General features: G+C 48.4%; 1 protein-coding gene and 1 long non-coding RNA gene across 3 annotated transcripts in view; one reads left to right on the top strand and one right to left on the bottom strand.

Annotated features, from left to right (window-relative positions):
- LOC119978119 overlaps positions 1-21,293 on the top strand; it is a 62,532-nt gene that overhangs the window by 30,995 nt on the left and 10,244 nt on the right. The window lies entirely within an intron of this gene.
- The window catches only part of slc5a11 (solute carrier family 5 member 11), a 60,588-nt gene that overhangs the window by 29,119 nt on the left and 10,176 nt on the right, over positions 1-21,293 (bottom strand). For both annotated transcript variants that reach the window (XM_038819514.1, XM_038819515.1), the window contains exons 7-9: positions 12,392-12,497; positions 12,098-12,178; positions 2,083-2,288 (exon numbers count right to left, since the gene is read on the bottom strand). In XM_038819514.1, the coding sequence (XP_038675442.1) occupies positions 2,083-2,288; positions 12,098-12,178; positions 12,392-12,497 (393 nt within the window). The remainder of the gene's footprint in view (positions 1-2,082; positions 2,289-12,097; positions 12,179-12,391; positions 12,498-21,293) is intronic.

Here is a 21,293-nt window from a genome sequence, read left to right on the forward strand (position 1 = left end):
CACTTTTAATCAAAAACAAAGTTAATTCTACGAATTTAGTAACATTTTTATGAAGGCACACAGTAAGAATTTTTATCAACTACAAACATAAATACCCCACGCAGCTAGAGTACTCTATGTATAACCTTTCATAAATTCCCCCTTTAAGCTGTTCCAATTTAGAGTCCTCCAACCGAAACCCCTGTTTGACATTCCTCTGCAATTGCACTCGCACACTTACACTGCCTGATGCCCTTGTAAGTGTCACTTTGTAGTCAGTAGACAGTACCAGTTAGCCTGGCAGAATGCAACAGATCCATCATCCTTTTTTGGCACTCGAAGCAGATATTCTTGTGTGTTCCAAGGGTGCTAAACTCTGCTTCAACCTCCGTTCAGGTCACTTTGATCAGGCCGATGAACCTCCTGCTGTCACCACTGCGAAGCAAGACCTCCTGTCTCTTGTCATGGGAGTGTCCCTTTAAGAAAGGTTTTTGTCTTATCACATGGCTTCAGTTATGTCATTGTGTGGGTGGAGCTGGGCCTTGGCTCTGTGAGCTATTTTTGGTTTCGCTTTCACATTTTGCTGCTATGGACTCAGACAGAGAACAGAAGTGTTTTGGCCTGTCTCTCTCTCTAGTTTCATTTTAAATATCTGTTTCAGTAACAATCACCTTGGTGGTGACTTTTAAGATATAGTTTGCTTTCCGGAAGGGCTGAAACCTGCTGGTGATACGGGGTCAGAATCTCAGGAAAAACCTGTCTTATTCAAGTGAGAATGCAGAGTGCTGGGCCACGTCCTTGAAAAGGGGTTTTTGGTTTATGGGATTTTGTTTTTGAATTGGAACAGTTACGGGTGAATTCATGAAGTGTTATACATAGATTACTGCAGCTGTGGGGTATCTTTATGTTTGTAATTGATACAAATTCTTGCTGTGTGTTTATATAAATGTTAACTAAGTTCTGAGAATAAAGCTTATTTTGATTAAAGCATCTAGGAAGACTATTGAATCACACCTGAAGGGAAGGGTCTTGTACTCAGCTTAGCCTAATTCAACAAAAAGTTATAGGTTAGGTGAACTCCATAATATGCTTTGGGGTTTTTGAACCCTGGCCCATAACACTCTCCTGCAGGAGAATGCAATGATGCATCGATGAACCGTCGGACCACACGTTGTCTGCTCTGCAATATCACTGTTTCAGATAAGGTGAGATAACCATAGTTACAGCAATGCCGCTGGCTTGCAGTGAGTGACGGCTGTCTGGATCCTCCTTAAGTATGGTGCCTGGACCTTTGATCCTCTGAGATAAAGGCAGGGATGGCGACTTTCTGACTACTCCCAGCACAAGATGCATTTTGCTCCTCCCATGCATATATAATGAGCTGACCTGCACATGATCGTGAGTGACCAGCCATCCCACAACAGCACCAACAACCTCCCCCCACCCCCTGACAGAAGATGCAATAATTTCTGCTCTCTGCTTCCACTTCCTAACTTTTATGGAATGGAAGATTCCACCCAATGACTGAGAAATTGGTCTGAGTCCAGTGGATACAAATTTCTTCCCCCAGCTACTTTGTGCTGCTGAGATAATATTAATCATAGAATTTACAGTGCAGAAGGAGGCCATTCGGCCCATCGAGTCTGCACCGACTCTTGGAAAGAGCACCCTACCCAAGTTGAACACCTCCACCCTATCCCAATAACCCAGTAACCCCACCCAACACTAAGGGCAATTTATCATGGCCAATCCACCTAACCTGCACATCTTTGGACTGTGGGAGGAAACCGAAGCACCAGGAGGAAACCCACGCACACACGGGGAGGATGTGCAGACTCCGCACAGACAGTGACCCAAGCCGGAATTGAACCTGGGACCCTGGAGCTGTGAAGCCATTGTGCTATCCACAATGCTACTGTGCTGCCCTATTATAAGATCTATTGTGAATTCTCTACCCTGCTAAAAACTGAGCTAATTGTACACATGTGTGTGGAAAAGGTAAGGCCAGAAGTAGCAATAGGGACTCCAAGCTTAGTTTTGAAAGCGCAGAAGGGAAGTCCAAGGTATGACACACTGTGACCTTTATTAACTAGAGGGTGGTACCTGATCTGTGCACCAATACCAGATTGAAGGGATGGTCATTCCAATCAGTACACCTGGCCAAGGAAAGTCAGAGGTCACAGGATTCCGAAATATGTGAAAAGCATCGTTTCTTGGAAGGCCACAAGTTGTGTTGAGGTCACGGACACTTGGAATGGCATGGAAGTACCGTTCCTGAAGGCTTGAGTAACCTTCAACTTTAATGAAAGCTGTAGAGCAGAAACATACACATCCATCTAGTTAGTTAAATCCTGAATTTGTGCTCCAGGAGTCAAATAATACTGTGCAAATAAGTATCTCATGCCACTTTTAATTAAAAAAATCAAGATTCCTTTAGAGTTATTTTGAAGACTTTGAAAAAAAAAGACCAAAGAAGATTATTCTTTTGTACAAAAGGTATCTTCTATTTCCCTTTATCTCATTTTTTTAAGGTATTCTTCTCACCCTAGCTAATTGGTGATATTCATTATCAGTTATTCTGAGCTCACTGCTGGGAGAAGCTCAAGAGATGTTGTTGGTTGTTTCCATTCACTTTCTCTGAAGACATAATATGGCTCTGGGCAACATCTACCCTTTGGGGCGCACTGAGAGCTCATTGTGAGGCACCACTGGTTTGAATCTCCTGCTACGTCTTTCAAGAGTTAGGAGGCTTCAGCCAATTTGGTTGGAGAGACTTAAGGAACAAAATTAAATCTCCGAATTTATCGGTTTCCATACATTTCAGTTGCTGCAAACATTATTCTTGTACCAACAAATTTAATACTCTAGTCACACAATGAGCTAAATGGTGTATCTGCATCTGTGTCGTGTTTGGAGGATATTGCAGGCTGATTAACAACCTGTTGTGGGAATGCTCCTTCCATAATCATGTCCTGGAGTGTGACTTGAGCCTGGAATCTTTGAACTCAACGCAGCCATTTTCAAGAGGATACTATGCGCTGTGTAACCACACCTTTCAAAGAAGCAAATTTGAGAGTAAATTTGCTAAACCTATGTTCAAAGGGAATGTGGTTTGGAGAACTGGGGTGGGATTCTCCCAGCCCTGAGCTGGGCTGGAGAATCCCCTCTCCCAGCCCTGAGCTGGGCTGGAGAATCCCCGCGAACGGGCCACGCCGCCTCAATGCTGGCACGCAATTCTCCGCTCTGCGGAGAATCGGCGCAATTGGCGCCGGCATGCTTGGCGCGGTCGCGGGCCGCTCTACGCGGCCAGCCCGCCGATTCTTGACCCGGGATGGGCCGAGCAGCCGTCAGAAAAGAGCCGAGTCCTGCCGGCGCCGTTCTAACCTGCTCTGGGCCGGCGGGACCTTGGCATGTAAGGGTCGGGTGGCGGCCTTTGGGGTGGGATGGTTGGGTCCAACCCCGGGGGTGGCCTCCGATGTGGCCTGGCATGCGCGCATTGGCGCCGGCGCCACTGTGCATGTCCTCGTTGGCGCTGGCACAACTGATCATGCTCGGATCCTGCAGCGCACAGTTCGGGATCTGCACCTGGAGCGGCACAGACCAGAATTCTGTAGGGGCCAGAATTAGTCGTGGGAGCGGCCCATTCATGCCATCGTAAAATGCGACGGCGTTTACGATGGCGTGGACACTCTGCCGCGGGGTTGGAGAATCCTGTCCCTGATGCTTTAATTGAAGCCTTACCAGGAATCAGTGAATTTAATGGTTGAAAACTGGATTAGAGACCTCATACCAACTAGAGTCAAGCAGTGACTCGGGGCAGAACAAGCCCAACAACAAAACCACATTTATTGGAGTTGGATCCTGCATTTCTTAAATAGCAACTTCAATAATGTGATAGGTATTGACCCTTTGTGATTGGTATCAATCATCACAATGTCACTGATAGCCGTTTTGGATGTTGATTACCATTTGGTAGGTTTTACTGAAGTCTTTGTAATCTTAAGAAGGTTAACTTAATGTATTTATTGGGACAGCTAGCTTGCGCAGTGGTTAGCACTGTTGCCTATGGCGTTGAGGACCCAGGTTCAATCCCGGCCCCGGGTCACTCTTCATGTGGAGTTTGTGCATTCTCCCCGTGTCTTTGTGGGTTTCACCCCGACAACCCAAAGATGTGCAGGGTAGGTGAATTGGCCATGCTAAATCGCCCCTTAATTGGACAAAAAAAATTGGGTAGTGTAAATTTATTTTTAAAAACTTAATGTATTTATTGACTACAAGAACTATGGACAAATGTACAGGAAAATATATTCAGTATAGTCATAAGAGTTTGGCACACATAGGGTGAATGTGAGACTAATAATAATCTTTATTAGTGTCACAAGTAGACTTACATTAACACTGCAATGACGTTACTGTGAAAGAGCTTGTACTCTTTCCTCTATATCTGTAAATAGGCTAAGGTGGGCCCTCAGACTTTGGCCATCATCAGCTCTGCCAGTCCCACTCCTGTCTTTGTGTGTGGCGTGCTACGGTAGTTGAATAGGAACCGTGCCAACTTTGGATCCCATGGCCTGTTTTCTCATGCACCTCTTAGACTTCTGTACCGTCTTCTCCACAGGTTGTTTGAAGAGAGGTGGTGTGGAGTGGTCTGAATGTGGTTTACTCTGTTTGACTTCATGGAGTGCGAGAACTCCTCGCTAATGAAAGGGGTGCCATCATCCGCAATCAGTACACCGGGAATGCTATGGGTACTGAACAAGAGGCACAATTTCTCAATGGTGGCTGGTAGCCCTTGAAATGGTGGATAGTATTCGATGGATGTCTAACCATTTGGAATGGGCATCCACTTTGAGCAAGAGCATCTAAACTTGAAACGGTCCAGCGAAGTCAGCATGCAGTGTTCAAAGGGTTGACCCAGCCATTCCCAGGAGCGAAGGGGCGCTGCTGGTGGGAGCTTTTGATGTTCCTCACACAGGGTGCATTGCCGTGCCAACAGCTCGATGTCACCATCACTTCCTGGCCACAATACGTAGCTCCTGGCGAGCATCTTCATTTTGGACACTCCCGAGTGTCCAGTGTACAGATCCTTCAATATAGAAATTCTGCCTTGTCTCGGGATCAGTACATGAGCTCCACATAGGAGGATGTCATCCATCACGCTAAACTCTTGCTGCTTAGTCGCGAAAATCCGCTGCTTCTCGAGCAGTTTTCTCTGCAGACTTTTGTGTAGGACGACATGGTGTAACATCACTAAAATCGGGTCCTTCTGTGTCAATTCACGAATCTTTGAAGCCATGACCAGCAGGATGTCCATGAAATTCAAGGCTGATACGACTTCACCTGTCACTGGCAGAGATGGTGGGATGGGGGGGAGCGTGTTGGCAATGAGAGTCAGCTCAAAACGTCCGCATGTGCGGTCTTCATGCCCAGGTGATACTCAAACATGTACTCATATGCTGCCAATAGTAGCCCCCACGCTGTACCTGGCCTGATGCTATCAACGGAATTGCCCTACCCTCCTTGAAAAAACCCGGTCTAATTGTAAAACCTCACCCATAAATGTATTATTGAATTCCTTCACTGCAAAAATGACGGCCAGCCCTTCCTTCTCGCTCTGAGCATATTTGTGCTCTGCATCGGTCAAAGTCCTCGATGCGTTGGCTATTGGGCTCTCCGTCCCGTCGTCCATCTGGTGTGATAACACCACCCCAATTCATATGGGGAGGCATCACATGTGACAAGAGTGGCCTGAAAGGGGTGTAGCATGTCAGCAAGTTGAGGCCGACAAGTTGTTGCTTCACCTTGGCTTATTGCGGCAACCTGCAATACCAGTCCTGGTTTTCTTTAGTAGCACATGTAGTGGTGCTAAGATGGCCGCCAATTTCGGGATGAGTTTCCCCAAATAATTTACGAGTCCTCGGAACGACCATAGTTCAGTCGTGTTTTCAGGTGTGGGGGCTTGCTTGATGGCCTGTATCTTCTTCTCCATTGGGTACAAGTCCTGCCTGTTGACCTGGTACCCGAGGTACACAACTTCTTTTGCATGAAAAATGCACTTGTTCCCTTTTAAGGCAGATGCCTGCCTCAGAAAGCCAGCAGAGGACTTCCGCTCAGTTGCTCAGGTGCTCCTTTTTGGTGGCTCCAGTGATCAGGATATCATTCATGTAATCCGCCACTCTTGGAAAACCTTAGAGGAAGCTCTCCATGACGCTCTGAAAATTTGGACAAGCAGATGATACCCCAAACGGCTTCTTGTATATTTGTAAAGACTCCTATGGATATTAATGGTCACGAACTTTCTGGACGCCCGTTCAATCTCCAGCTAGAGGTATGCATGACTCATGTCAAGTTTTGAAAAGGGATGTCCTCCAGTCAGCTTTGCATAGAGGTCCTCCATGGGTGATTAAAGGTACCCGTCCAGACGAGAGGCCTTGCTCACTGTTAACTTGTAATCCTCACATAGACAGATAGTTTTATCCGGCTTCAACAGTGGGACCTTAGGTGCTGCCCACTCCACAAATTGGTTTGGACAAATAATTCCAAGGTTTTCCAATCAGTTAAGCTCATCCTCTTCCATAAGGAACTGAGCAAGCCCAACATGCCATCGTTGGGCTTCAGGGTCTATGTAGATTTTGGCTCTGGCACCCTTTATTTGTCCCAGGCTATCCTGGAAGACCTCTGGACATTTCCCTAAAACCTCGTACATTTCCCCAATTCCCATCCTGAAAATCTTTTGCCTGTCCAGATGAAGCCTCTGCAGCCAGTCATGGCCCAACAGACTGGGTCCGGGCGCCCGTAGCAATATTAAAGGCAATTGGATGGACTGCTGCCCGTAGGCAACTGGAGTCATCGTTATGCCCGCAGCGGGCAACGGTTCTCCCGTGTACGTCACCTGAATGGGGGGTGTCCAATGCTATCCACCTCCATCTCCAATGAACTCTGAGAGAGAGAAATCATCATGGCCCTTTTCATGTCCAAAGATCGTTCAGCCAGCAACTTCCACCGGGTTGCCATGTTGTTGATTCCACACACAAGGCGGTCCTTCAGCATCTCCAGTAGGGATGACCAATAATCGCAGTGCTCAGCTAGCTTACATAGGCATGCCAAAAGCTCTGTAACTGACTCCCCCCTGGGGTTCTCTCGGCCGTAATGAACTTGTACCTTTGGATGATGACCAACGATTTTAGGTCATTGTGGTCCACCATGAGTGCCACCAGTTCATCAAATGTTTTGGAATCTGGGGCCACCGGGTAGGTCAGACTTCTAATGATGCTAAAAGTAGAAGGCCCATAGGTGGTCATGAGTATCACCTTCTGATGGTCATCCCCTAAAATAGTGTTTGCCCTCAAAAAGTAACACAGTTGCTGAGCATACTAGGCCCAGTCTTCTATACTCGCGCCAAAAGCATTGAGTGTCCCAAAGAACGGCATTTTCAAATCTCTTCTAACCATTCTCCTCTCTAGCGAGATTCGCCGTGGCCTGAATGTCCAACAGCGCTGCCTGTAGTTCCGTTTGTCCTCGTTGCCAGTATTGTAATCACGCGGAGTCCAGAAGAGGGTTGAAGCAGAGTACATTTTTCCCTTAAGTAAGGTAAAGCTACAAAACAGAGGGGAGGACAAAGAGACCCAGCTGGGACCATCTGAAGATGCCGGTTCCCTTCTGGACCAGCTTTTATCTGTGGAAAATCAATGAGCCCCGCCTATTGGGCCTCCACCTATCAGCGGGGGAGCCACAAGGGGAGATCAATTGCGTCATCCCCGTGGGTCTTGTGGGGGTTACAACAAAATGTTACGTTTTTCCAAGTTTTCTACCAAATGTCTTCAGCTCTGTAGACTCTTGTACCTCTGTGACACCTCAAAATTCTGTTTGTTCTGATAGTGAACAGATTGATTCTTTGATAGCATTCGTGTCCAATGTATTTTCAAGGGTATTCTTCCAATTCCGTTCCTATATGAACATTTTCCAACCTTATTTCATTTTCCTCTTGCAGCGTTTGTTTATTTTGAGGTTCACAGGTGGCTTTCCTTCATTTACAGTTAGCTGCTCGCTTCGTGCTGTCACCTGGTTTTGCAATTCTGGCAGTGGGCTAAGATTTCCAAATATATATACTTTTGAGACTTCTGGTACGTTCTTTTCCTTTCTCGATCCCTCTTGTGGTTTATTCAAATATTGTTTTTTGTCCTTTTGACGATTTACTGGGGGGTTTCTGTACTTCTTTTTAAGCTCAGCGCAAGTCACAACTTGAAGATTAAAATATTTGTCAATGGCTTTAATATTTCATCAAAGCTCGTTGGGGATACATCAGTACAATACATTAGGATTACCTCATCAGTTTGTTCACCAAACCATTATAAAAATGTATTAATCTGGATTTTTTATCACTTTCTACTTAGATTTGAAGTACTCCAGTAGTTTAATCATTCTCTTCTCTACTCCGGTTGTTTAATAATCCTCTTCTCAGGGACACCCAATTTTCTATTAACTTTATCACTTTAATGAGTTCAACTTATTCGTCAAGTTGCATTTTTGAGGGACTTCTGGTGGCGGTGATGACGTAGGAAGCCGCACATTTGGGAGCTCCCGTTTCAAACGGACTTTTCGGCTCTTTTTGGAGCCCAAAACGGAAATTTTTTGACGTCTCCTGGTGGGAGCAGGTGTGCTGATCGACTCTCTCCGCAGTTCATGACTCGAACTCGGAGTGGAAAGGGGGGAAAAACGGCAGCAGCTCCCCAGAAAAAACAGGGGAAGGAATCCAAGATAGCGGCCGGCGGAGCTCCAGGGGGTGGAAGCAGTGGGCCCTGGAGCAACAAGCTGCTCTCCTGCGCTGTTTTGCAGATTTCAAGGCTGAGGTACTGAGCTCTCTGCAGTAAACGAACAAAAGGCTCCCGGAGATTCAGACGACCCAGGGTGCTGCCATCAAGGCGTTGCAGACGCAGGCCACTGAACGAGAGGAGGAGGCCGTGGTCCTCGTGAGTAAGGTGGAGGGGCACAAGGCACTCCACAAGAAGTGGCAGGACCGCTTCGAGGAGCTTGATCACCGCATGAGGCGGAAAAATCTGCCGGTCTTGGGCCTTGCGGAGGGGCTGGAGGGGTCGGACCTGACAACTTACGTGGCTACGATGCTGAACTCGCTAGCGGGGGCTGGGTCTTTCCATCTGCCCCTGGAGCTGGAGGGAGCCCACAGGGTACTCGCCAGGAGGCCTAAGGCGAATGAACCCCCGCGTGCGGTGCTGGTGAGGTTCCACCGGTTCAGTGATCGGGAGTGTGTGCTGCGCTGGGCCAAGAAGGTGAAGAGCAGCAACTGGGAGAATGGGGTAGTACGGATCTACCAGGATTGGAGTGCGGAGGTGGCTAAGCGGTGGTCCGGGTTTAATCGGACGAAAGAGGTGCTTTACAAGAAGAAGATAAAGTTCGGAATGTTGCAGCCTGCGCGCCTGTGGGTAACTTATTCGGACCGGCATTATTATTTCGATTCCCTGGAGGAGGCGTGGGCCTTCATGCGGACGGAGAAACTGGACTTGAACTAGGGGTTGCGGGGTCGGTTGTAATACTTTATTGCTGGTTTCTGCTGTTGCTGTGTTCTCTTTTTCTGTACTTTTGCAATTTTGATATGGTTATTTATGGGGGTGTTGTTCTGTTTTTTTTGCTGTGGGGCATTGTTTGAGTTTTGTATCTTGCGGGGAGGGTTGGGGGGGGTTTGTTGTATTCTATGTCGGGTTGGGGGTATGGAGTGGGGCTGGTATTTGGGAGCTGCGTCAGAAGGGTGTGGTGGGGCAGTGCGAAAGCGCGGGCTATCCTCTGGTTCCCGTGCTGCGGAGCTAGGGGGTGGAGACGATGATGGGGGAGGCGGGGCCTTAACTGGTTCTTCCCCGTGCTGGAGCGGTGCCTGGAGGAGGGATAGGATGGGGGATGATCCCACTTTGGGAGGGGTCGGGTTATTGGCGGGAGTTTCCGGGGTCAGCAGAAGTTAGCTGACCCACGGAAGTACAATGGAGGACGGTTCGCGGCTAGGGGGGAAAGGGGAATACCGGGTTGCTGCTGGCAGGGTCAGGAAGGAGCTGGTGGGGGCCGGGGGGACAGAGGTGAGGTGTTGTCGCTGTGGGGACTGGGTCGGGTGCGGGGTGCTGGCCTGGGGCTATGGCTAGTCGACGGGGGAGGGACACCCTCTGATCCGGTTGGTCACCTGGAATGCGAGAGGATTGAATGGGCCGGTGAAGCGGTCGAGGGTACTTGCTCATCTGAGGGGGCTAAAGGCAGATGTGGCATTGCTTCAGGAGACCCACCTGAAGGTGGCGGACCAGGTCCGTCAGGAAGGGGTGGGTGGGGCAGGTTTTCCACTCTGGGTTGGATGTGAAGAACCGGGGAGTGGCGATTTTGGTAGGGAAAAATGTGTCGTTTGAGGCATCGGAGGTGGTGGCGGATAAGGGGGGTAGGTATGTTATGGTTTGGGGCAGGCTACAAGGAGAGAAGGTGGTACTTGCTAGTGTGTATGCCCCAAATTGGGACGATGCGGGCTTCATGAGGCGTATGTTGGGACGGGTCCCGGATCTAGAGGCGGGAGGTCTGATCATGGAGGGGGACTTCAATACGGTATTGAATCCTTCACTGGATCGGTCCAGCTCTAGGACGGGTAGGAGGCCGGCGGCGGCCAAGGTACTGAGAGGGTTTATGGACCAGATGGGTGGGGTGGATCCATGGAGGTTTGTGAGGCCGAGGGCACGGGAGTGCTCTTTCCTCTCCCACGGACATAGGGTCTACTCTCGGATAGACTCCTTCGTGGTGAGTAGGGGACTGATTCCGAGAGTGGAGGAGGCCGAGTATTCGGCCATTGCAATCTCCGACCACGCTCCGCATTGGATAGAGTAGGAGATGGGGGAGGTGCGGGACCAGCGCCCGCTGTGGCGATTGGATGTGGGGTTGTTGGCGGAGGAGGAGGTGTGTAGGAGGGTCCGGACAAGTATGATGGGGTACCTTGAGGTGAATGATACGGGGGAGGTTCAGGTGGGGGTGGTCTGGGAAGCCCTGAAGGCAGTGATTTGTGGGGAGCTGATATCCATCCGGGCACACAGGGAGAGGAGTGAGAGGGATAGACTGGTGGGAAAGATGTTGGAGGTAGACAGGAGGTACGCAGAGGCACCAGAGGAGGGACTGTTGGGGGAGAGGCGCAGCCTGCAGGCTAAATTTGATTTGCTGACCACTAGAAAGGTGGAGGTACAGTGGAGGAAGGCACAAGGGGCAGTGTACGAACATGGTGAAAAGGCGAGTAGGATGTTGGCTCATCAGCTCCGCAAGCAGGATGCGGCTAAGGAAATTGCTGGAGTGAGAGACAAGAGTGGGAATGTGGTGCGGAAGGGGGTAGAGGTGAATTAGGTCTTCAAGGACTTTTACGGGGAACTGTACCGGTCGGAGCCAACGGGGGAGAGGACAGGAATGGAGAGGTTCCTCGACGGGTTTTCTTTCCCGAAGGTGCAGGAGGAGCAGGTGGAGGGGTTTGGTGCGCCGATTGAGCTGGAGGATCTAGTTAAGGGGATCGGGCAGATGCAGTCAGGGAAGGCACCGGGGCCGGATGGGTTCCCAGTGGAATTTTATAAAAAGTTTGTGGACCTAGTGGACCCCTTGCTGGTGCGGACACATAATGAAGCGTGGGAAGGGGGGACTTTTCCCCGGACGATGTCGCGGGCACTGATCTCGTTAATCTTAAAGAGGGACAAGGACCCCCAGCAATGTGGTTCATACAGGCCCATATCTCTCCTCAATGTGGATGCCAAGGTGCTGGCAAAGATCCTGGCCACCAGGATAGAGGACTGTGTGCCAGGGGTTGTACACGAGGGGTTGTGGGGGTGAAACCCACGTAAACACGGGGAGAATGTGCAAACTCCACACAGACAGTGACCTAGAGCTGGGATCGAACCTGGGACCTCGGCCCCTAAGGCAGCTGTGCTAACCACTGCGCCACTGTGCTGCCCTAAAATCTGTCCCATGTTAACCATATACACCCCAATCCCTTATACTATAGACTAAACCATCTTTGTGCATGTCCAACAGCAAAGTGAGTCTCCGTTTTGATTCATCATCAGTGCAAGTCTAAACATTAGACACTCAGTTCAAGTGCTCTTACCGTATCCCATGAGAATGAGAGCTCCGATCAGCATGATCACTGTCTGAAGTGCATCGGTGTATATTACAGCCGCCAGCCCACCTATCACATAAGATAAAGCAAAACTAAGTTGCACTTAGTTGGGGAAAACATCACCCATTTTAAATAAAACAAAAAACAATGGATATATTGCTGATGTAGATTCAACTAGAAGCATGAGGGAAATGAGAATTTCTGAAGTAGATCCTGTGAAGATGATGTGACTGGATTCAATTACCCTTCACATGTGAAGAATATTCAGTGTTCTAAACCTACCTCCAACAGTGTAGAGTGTGGTGATCACCAATAATCCGACCACGGCAATGTACAAGTCCCAGTGAAGAGCTTGTTGAATGAAGATAGCTCCAGCATAGATATCAACCTGTGCACATTACCACAAGATGCATTACTTAGCAATATATCACCACCAAACTCCACGGCTGAGCTTAAATCCCACCATCTCAGTGGCTTAAATTGCTGGGTATGGGCAGAGAGTTTTTATTTTCATGGGATCTGAACATTTCTGGCTCAGCCAACATTTATTGCCCATCCCTAATCATTCTTGGGAAGGTGGTTGTTCTTGAAAATACAGAAAAATGTGTAATTTGAAACATGGAAGTCTGGCAATATCTGGTTTGAGAGGATACAGGGAAAGATCCCACAAAAGTTTAAGAGCAGCTTCAAAGAGCAGGGTTATAAAATGCAGATTCTTGCTCACAAGCAGGCTTAGCAAACACATAGGTTTCATGTGGTAAGCTAAAACAATGGCTCACACCTTCATGGAATGTAACTATCTCAGGAAGCATCTGGAAAAGCATGGATGAGAGTTTCAATTGCATTAAGTGACGAATGTTTAAAACAGGCAAGTCTTTCAAGTCATAACCAAGTTAAATTTTAGCATACAGCTAAAAGCAAAGTTTCACACCTTAATTGAAATAAACTCTCTTAGTAAACAGCTGGAAAGGATGGAAGATGCTCAGTCGAATTTGGTGTCAATTTTAAAGTGTAAAATTCTACGAACATCAAGTCAATTAAAAGAAATTGGAGACGACCTGTCTACGAGAAACATTATTTAAGTCAAAATCAAAGGCAAAGGTATGAGCTGGGGACAATTGGAAAATTAAACTATTTGAAATCACAGAAATAAAATTAACACCTATTGAAACCAAAGCATTTTGTAATCAGATCTGAGAGGTGACTTTATGCCCAAATTGAATAATTAGTTGTATTAGAATGTTTACATCAAAGATACTTTTAACAATCAAAGGGAAATAAGTTAATTTACAATAAGGCTCTAAAAACTTAATAATTATTAGAAAGAGAATATAAACCCAGGGAGCAGAAGCAGAAGAGCAACAGCAACAGGAGAGAAGGGGAGGAGAACTCAGAGAGAGAGAGAGAGCTCGGTCATGGGAAAGACAAGGCAAGCAGCCGAGTTTAAACAGTTATACATCTAAGGAAGACTAGAATTTAAACAGAAGTCAGAGTCAGCTTAGAGATAGCTAGCAGAGTTAGCTCTTATAGCTCAGTACATGGATCGACAAGACACAGCAACAGAGCTAACCAGCGAATACATCCCAAGAAGACCAGAATTTAAAGAAGATTGAGTGTCGTGGGCCTGAAGGTCCCTTCAACCAACCAGCAGCCAGAAGCAAGATCTTTTTTCCTTTCTGTAAAGAAAGTGTTTGCAGCTTTTAAAAGAAAAAATATAATAATAAAAATAACTTAACCTGAAAAAGTGGTTATTAGCTTACTTCACTTCCTTAATAACGCAGGACCCAGGACATCGATGCTATTAAGGGGTAAGTAGGTAAAATTCTTCGGTGAAGGTATGGGTTATACTGGGGGATAACTTGAAAATATAGTTTGACCTGAATAGCACCCACAGAAGCCTGCATCGGAGTCAGGGAGTGAGAATCCCTGTTCACCATTTAGAATATCAACCGTTTTTGGTATAGGGGGAATTCTAAGAATAGTGGTGAGTTTTAACTTCATGGTGGTAAACTGCCTTCAACACCACATACAAACTGCAGTCTGTGTGGTGTACGTACATCTACAGTGCTGTTAGAAAGGCAGTTCCGGGGTTTTGAATTAGTAACAGTGAAGGAACACAATGTTGTTCCAAGTCAGGATGATATACGGCTTGGAGGGAAAATTGTAGGTGGTGGTGCTCCCATGCATCTGCTGTCCTGGTCCTTCTAAGTGGTAGAATTTGCAGATTTGGATGGTCAAAGGAGCTTTGGTGAGTTGCTACAGTGCATTTTGTAGATGGTACACACTGCCACCACTGTGTGTTAGTGGTGAAGGGAGTGATGGTGGAAGTTTCTGGTCATTCGTAACCCCCTATGATGTTCATAGTGGGGGATTCAGCAATAGTATTGCTGTTGAATGTCATGGGAAGATTGTTATATTTTCTCATGGGAGATAGTCTTTGCCTGACACTGTATAGTGCAAATATTACTTACCACTTATCAGTCCAAGCTTGAATAAAGGTCTTGCTAGATATGGACGTGTTCTGCTTCAGTATCTGAGAAATTGCAAATGGTACTGAGCACTGTGCAAACATCACCATTTCAGATCTAATGATGGAGGGAAGGTCATTGATGAAGCAGCTAAAGGTGGTTAGGCTAGGTCACTACCCTAAGGAACTCCTGCAGAAATGTCCTGGGACTGAGGTGATTGGCATACAACAACCACAGCAAACTTTCTTTTGTGCTATGTAGTTCTTTAATTGTCCACCATCATTCAGGACAGGATTTGACAGCACCTCAGAGCTTTGATCGGATCCGTTCCTTGTGTCATCTCTTAGTTCTGTCTATTGCATGCCGCTTCAGCTGTTTGACGTGCAAATAGTCCTGTGTTCATAGAATCATAGAATTTACAGTGCAGAAGGAGGCCACTCGGCCCATCGAGTCTGCACCGGCTCCTGGAAAGAGCACCCTACCCAAGGTTAACACCTCCACCCTATCCCCCTAACCCAGTAACCCCACCCAACACTAAGGGAAATTTATCATGGCCAATCCACCTAACCTGCACATCTTTAGATTGTGGGAGGAAACCGGAGCACCCGGAGGAAACCCACGCACACACGGGGAGGATGTGCAGACTCCACACAGACAGTGGCCCAAGCCGGAATAGAACCTGGGACCCTGGAGCTGTGAAGCGATTGTGCTATCCACAATGCTACCGTGCTGCCCGTGTTGTAGCTTCATCGGGTTGACACCACTTTTAAATATGCTTTTGCAAGCTCCCCTGCACTCTTCATTGTACTATGGTTGATCACTCAGCTTGGTGGTACTAGGAGAGTGAGGGATATGCCAGAGTTTAAGGTTATCTGAACGGTTGTAAATTGGGAGAGGGGAGTTTGCACGGGACCTGGGTGACCTTGCGCACCAGTCACTGAAGGTAAGCATGCAGATGCAGCAGACGGTTAAGAAGGCTAATGGTATGTTGGCCTTCATTGCAAGAGGTTTTGAGTACAGGAGCAGGGACGTGTTGTTGCAATTAAACAGGGCCTTGGTGAGGCCACACTGAGGAAGGATGTTCTTGCTCTCGGGAGAGTGCAGTGAAGGTTTACCAGACTGATTCCAAGGATGGCGGGTCTGACATATAAAGAGAGATTGACTGGGTTAGGATTGTTCTCGCTGGAGTTCAGAAGAATAAGGGGGGATCTCATAGAGACTTATAAAATTCTAACGGGACTAGACAGGGTAGATGCTGTGTCCAGAACTAGGGGTCACAGTCTGAGGATTCAGGGTAAACCATTTCGGACAGAAATGAAGAGACATTTCATCACCCAAAGAGTGGTGAGCCTGTGGAATTCATTACCAGAGGAAGTAATTGATGCTAAAGCATTGAATATATCCAAGAGGCGGCTAGATATAGCACTTCGGGCGAATGGGATCAAAGGCTATGGGGAGAAAGCAGGATTTGGCTATTGAATTGGATGATCAACTATGATTGTGTTATATCGCGGAGCAGGCTCGAAGGACCAAAATATCTCCTCCTGCTCTATCTTCTATGTATCTATGTTACAGAATGTGGTTGAGTACAATTCTGCTACTGCTGAAGGCCCATGGAGGCCCAGTTTTGATTTGCTAGATCTTTTTAAAATCTATTCCATTTAACACGGTGATAGTGCCACATAACATGATGGAGAGTATCCTCAAATATGAAGACGGTTTTTGTTTCCTCAAAGAAAGTGCAGTAGGCACTCCCAACCTATATTGTCATGGACAGATGCATCTGCGACAGGGTAGATTGTCCGGATGAGGTCAAGTAAGTTTTTCGCTCTTGATCCCCTCACTACCTCTCAGTCCCAGTCTAGCAGTTATGTTCTTCAGGACATGGCCAGCTCGGCCAGTAGTGATACAACTGAGCCACTCTTTGTGATGGACAAGTCCCCCAGCCAGAGTAAATTCTGTGTCCTTGCTAGCGACACTTTTTTTTCGCTGGTGTTCAAAATAGAAGAATGCTGATTCATCATCTGAGGAGGGTGGTAGATGGTAATCAGCCGGAGGCTTCCTTGCCCATATGAACAAGGAGCAGCAGTAGGCCATTCAGCCCTTCGAGCCTGCTCCGCAGTTTAATAAGATCATGGCTGATCTGATAGTAACTTCAAATTCAAAAAACTTACTTGACCTCATCCTGACAATCTACCCTTCGTCACTATTTTGGGCCCTCGGGTATTTTGCCCCCGTCAAGCCCACTGGGGAGCTGAACTCGCTGGCCAGACCAACTCCTCAGGGGTTGGGCCCCAATCACCCCATTGCTCAGCAAGAATCTATCTACCTCTCCCTAAAAATATTCAAAAACTCTGCTTCCACCACCTTTTCAGGAAGAGAGTTCCAAAGACTCACAATCCTCTCAGAGAAACAATTTCTCCTCATCTCAATTTTACCTGGAAGACCCTTTATTTGTGAACTGTGACCCTTAGTTCTGGATTCTCACACAAGAGGAAGCATCCTCCACACAACCACCCTGTCATGATCCCTCGGGATGTTGTATGTTCCAATCAGGTCACCTCTTACTCTTCTAAATTCCAGCAGATACAAGCTTAGCCTGTCCAACGTTTCCTTATAAGACAACCCCACCCATTGCAAGTATTAGTCTAAACTGTTTCCAATGCATTTACGTCCTTCCTTAAATAAGCTGACCAATAGTATACACATTACTCCAGATGTGGTTTCACTAGTACTCACTACATAACTGAAGCAAAACCTCTCTGCTTTTGTATTCAGTTCCTCTTGCAATAAATGATAACATTCTATCAGCTAGCCTTCCGAGCTCTGCAATATTTCACTATTTAGAGAATAAGCTTTTCTTTTATTCTTCCTGCCAAAATGGACAATTTCACATTTCCCACATTATACTCCATTTGCCAGATGCAAGATTCTCCGTTTGGGACACTAAGGGAGCAATCTAGCGGAAACGTGTCATTTGTGGCAGGTTTTCTTTTTTAAAAATATTTTTATTCTCCTTTTTCGCATTTTCTCCCAAATTTACACCCACCAACAATAAACAATAAGCAATAACGAATAGAATGCCAATCCCCATATCAACAACAACAATCCCATCCTCCCACCAATCCCCAAACACCTGCCCGCATGTTAGCATAAACAAATAACAGAAATGAATCAGGAATCACCCATACTCACCATTAACACATACAGTCCCCCTCCTCCCAACCCTCCCAACCACTCCCCCCACTAATGTTCGATGTTATCGAATTCTTGAATGTGCACAATTAATAATGTCCATGAATTGTAGAACCCATCCATCCTTCCCCTCAGTTCAAACTTAACCTTCTCAAGAGTCAAGAATTCCAACAGGTCCCCCTACCACACTAGGGCACAGGGTGGAGAGGCCGCTCTCCATCCCAACATGATCTGCCTTTGGGCGATCAACGAGGTGAAGACTACAATATCTGCCTCCGCACCGGTTTCCAACCCCTGTTGGTCCGACACCCCGAATATGGCGTCCCGAGGGCCCGGGTCCAGTTTTACGTCCACTTCAGAGATTACCCTAAAAACCTCCTTCCAGTAATCCTCCAGCTTTGGACACGACCAAAACATATGAACGTGATTAGCGGGACCCCCCCCCCGCAACGTTCACACACACCTTTTACCCCCTCAAAGAGCCAGCTCATCCTCGCCCTTGTGAGGTGTGCTCTGTATACCACCTTCAGCTGTATCAGCCCAAACTTCACACACGAGGTGGAGGCGTTCACTCTCCAGAGCACCTCACACCAGAACCCCTCCTCCATTCCCGCTCCTAACTCTTCCTCCCAGTTTGTCCGGTGGTGCCTTCTCCTCTTCCAAAATAGCCCCGTAAACCACCGACACATTTGTGGCAGGTTTTGATGGAAGTTTCTCCCTGGCTCTATCGGCGAGATCCCCGCTTCTTGCTAACCACACTTAAGTCACTTTTGTGTGCACTGGGGAGTTTCTCCCTGGTCAAGCCCACACTTTTCATCACTGGGGAGCTGAACTCGCTGGCCAGACTGAATCCTCTGAGATTGGGCCACCATTTTGAAAGGGTGCCCTGATCTCTAAGGGGGCTTGCACACACCCGCCCGCACACCCCCAACCCATGGTCAATGTCACCTCCCACACTTATGGGCATTACTCCCCTCCTCCTCAAGTGTTGACACCCCGCTATGGGGTCACTGAGGGCCTTCCCACGCCGCATTTCAGGCCCTTCCTACGAGTGCCCACATCCTTCTCCACCGAATCTTCCAAAGCCCTTTCAAACCATTCCTCCCCCCGCCCAACCCTTCATACTCCCTCCACCCTCCTTCCTTGGGCATAGCTCCCCTCAGGACCTGACCATTGGTAGTACCACCCAGGCATCTTGGCACTGGCACCCTGGCAGTGCTCCTGCCGGCTTTTCGGCACCATGGCAACCTTGGCAGTGCCAGCGTGGCAGTGCCAAGATGTCAACCTGGCAATGCCAAGATGCCTGCTTTCAATGGGGAGGGCCAGGGGGCCACCCTGCCTTGTGCCTGACCACTCAGGGACATCTGATGGCCCAGGCGACCCTCCACCCGGGTGTCGTTCTGCCTTGTCCATGTTTGTATGGACCAGTACTGAATGGTGCCCGACAGGCGTCTCCAGGGTTTTAAACCCACTTAGGCGCGTGAGGCTTGGTACTGTCCACTGTGGGGAGGATCCTGATAGTAACACCTTGCGAGATCTGTGTAGATCTCAGGAGGATACTGGTTGTCCGAAGCCTCTACCGGCATCTACTGACCATGTTGCTCGCCCGTTTTGGCGCAATGTGGCTGGTAGATCACATCCTAAGTTGGTGCTGGGACTGAATTGCATGTGGTTCGCTCTCCCTTTGGGAACGCCATTTGTGGAACAATTCTGCATATGCTAATGGACCAGCACTCAGCCCACGTGAATCAATAGCAACTCCCACTCCTGCCGGTGTCGGACTTGCTGATGCCGTAATTGGTGCCAGCGAGCTTGACAAGCTGGAGATGCTTATGTGCACTCCACTCCCCACATCTCATTCTAGCCAAGAAGATGGCAGGACAAAGATCGGCTCCCCGGGTCCTGAACTCCGACCTTGAGAGAATGCTTGATGTAGTGGAGAACAGATTGAACACCCTCTTCCCCAGGGTGGACAGGCGGCTCCAGCCACGAATGTCAACCGGGCCTGGGCGGAGATGGCCAGGGTTGGTGGGGGGGGTGGGGTTGGGGTTGGGAGTGCTGTCAGACTCACCAGGCAGGCCGGCAGACAGTGTCGAATGAAGAAGAATGACCATCTTCGGGCAACTTGGCTGAGTCACCACCTCTGTTCTCCTGTCCCTCACTCCTGTCCCTCACTCCTCACATCACACCACCACTCCCATAGAGGCCAATCAAAACCCACCTGCCTGCATCTCCCTCATATCCCACACTGCAATACATCCCAACACCTGTATTGTCTTCTTTGGCCAGGTGCCTTGCGCACACATGTCACCAGCTGCAGACCCCCCCATGTAACTCGCCTCCATGTGTCTCACCATGTCCTTTATGTGTCGCCTAGGACAAGGCAGCCCATAACAAAAGAGAGCGGGAGAAGACCGGAGGGGGTATCCCAGATCTTGGGGCTTTAACGACCTTGGGGCAGAGGCTGATGGAGTTAGCCGGGGTGGTGCAGGAGAGGACGATCTCCGGCATACGACAACCAAGTGAGCTCCCAATTTAGAGTGATGTCTCAATAGCTAGTGAGTCACCTCTCTCCCCCAGATAACTCCTTCTCAAGATCTCACCATCAGTCTGGATTTTTGTCTTGCAGGATTGCCATCAGATCTTTCCGGCCTGTCTGGGGTACCTTGCCCCAGCTGCATCTCCAGTATTCCCCGAACACCAGTCCGGGAATATACCAACTTCTAGTCACTTCTGTCGTCCGCAGCCTCCACCACTGCAGTTACTATCACCTCGGTGGGGTATGTGATGAGGCTCCTGGGTCACTTCTGGTAAGTATGTCACACATACTGCAGCACAGGTGGAGGTAGGACACCCAATGGAGCAGACAGTCGGAGGGCTGCCCAATCCCAGGAAATCACTTAGTCCGGACAATTACCACGCTTCTGGAATGTATGACCCTATCACTGATGGAGATGCAGACGCAGAGCCAGGATTTCCAGGAGGGAGTGTCAGCAACTTTCCAGCATCTGCAGGTGCATCTAGAGGAGTCCAACCACATTCAGGTGCAGGAGATGGATCCGACAATGTGTGCTGCCCAGGCCAACATTGAACAGTTGGCATCACAGTGGAAGCCTTGGGTCGAAAAATCACAGCCATGGGTCAAGACGTCCAAGGCTTGAGGCAATCTGTGCGGTTGATGGCTGAGGCTCAGGACAGGGGAACAGAGTCACAGGCAGCCATGTATCGACCCACATGGACATTGGTGCAGCACACCAGGGCTTGGCCCATTCATAAATGGTCATGACTGAGGGAGTAAAGTGCATTGGCCGGGCGCTGACTGGCCTGGGTCAGTCCCAGAGGAACATGGGACATTGCAGTGTCAGAGGGACATGATCGAGGCAGTGAAGGACATACATGGCTTACCCATTGAAGGATGTGGCCCAGTCCCAGTGCTCCATGCTGTAGGGCATCAAGACCCTGGTTCAAATAAGGGCAAGCCTCCAGACAGGCAGTGCCAAGTGTCATGGATCCTCCGGAGC

Source organism: Scyliorhinus canicula, chromosome 15 (genome assembly GCF_902713615.1).
Source record: "Scyliorhinus canicula chromosome 15, sScyCan1.1, whole genome shotgun sequence".
Taxonomy (NCBI): Eukaryota; Metazoa; Chordata; class Chondrichthyes; order Carcharhiniformes; family Scyliorhinidae; genus Scyliorhinus; species Scyliorhinus canicula.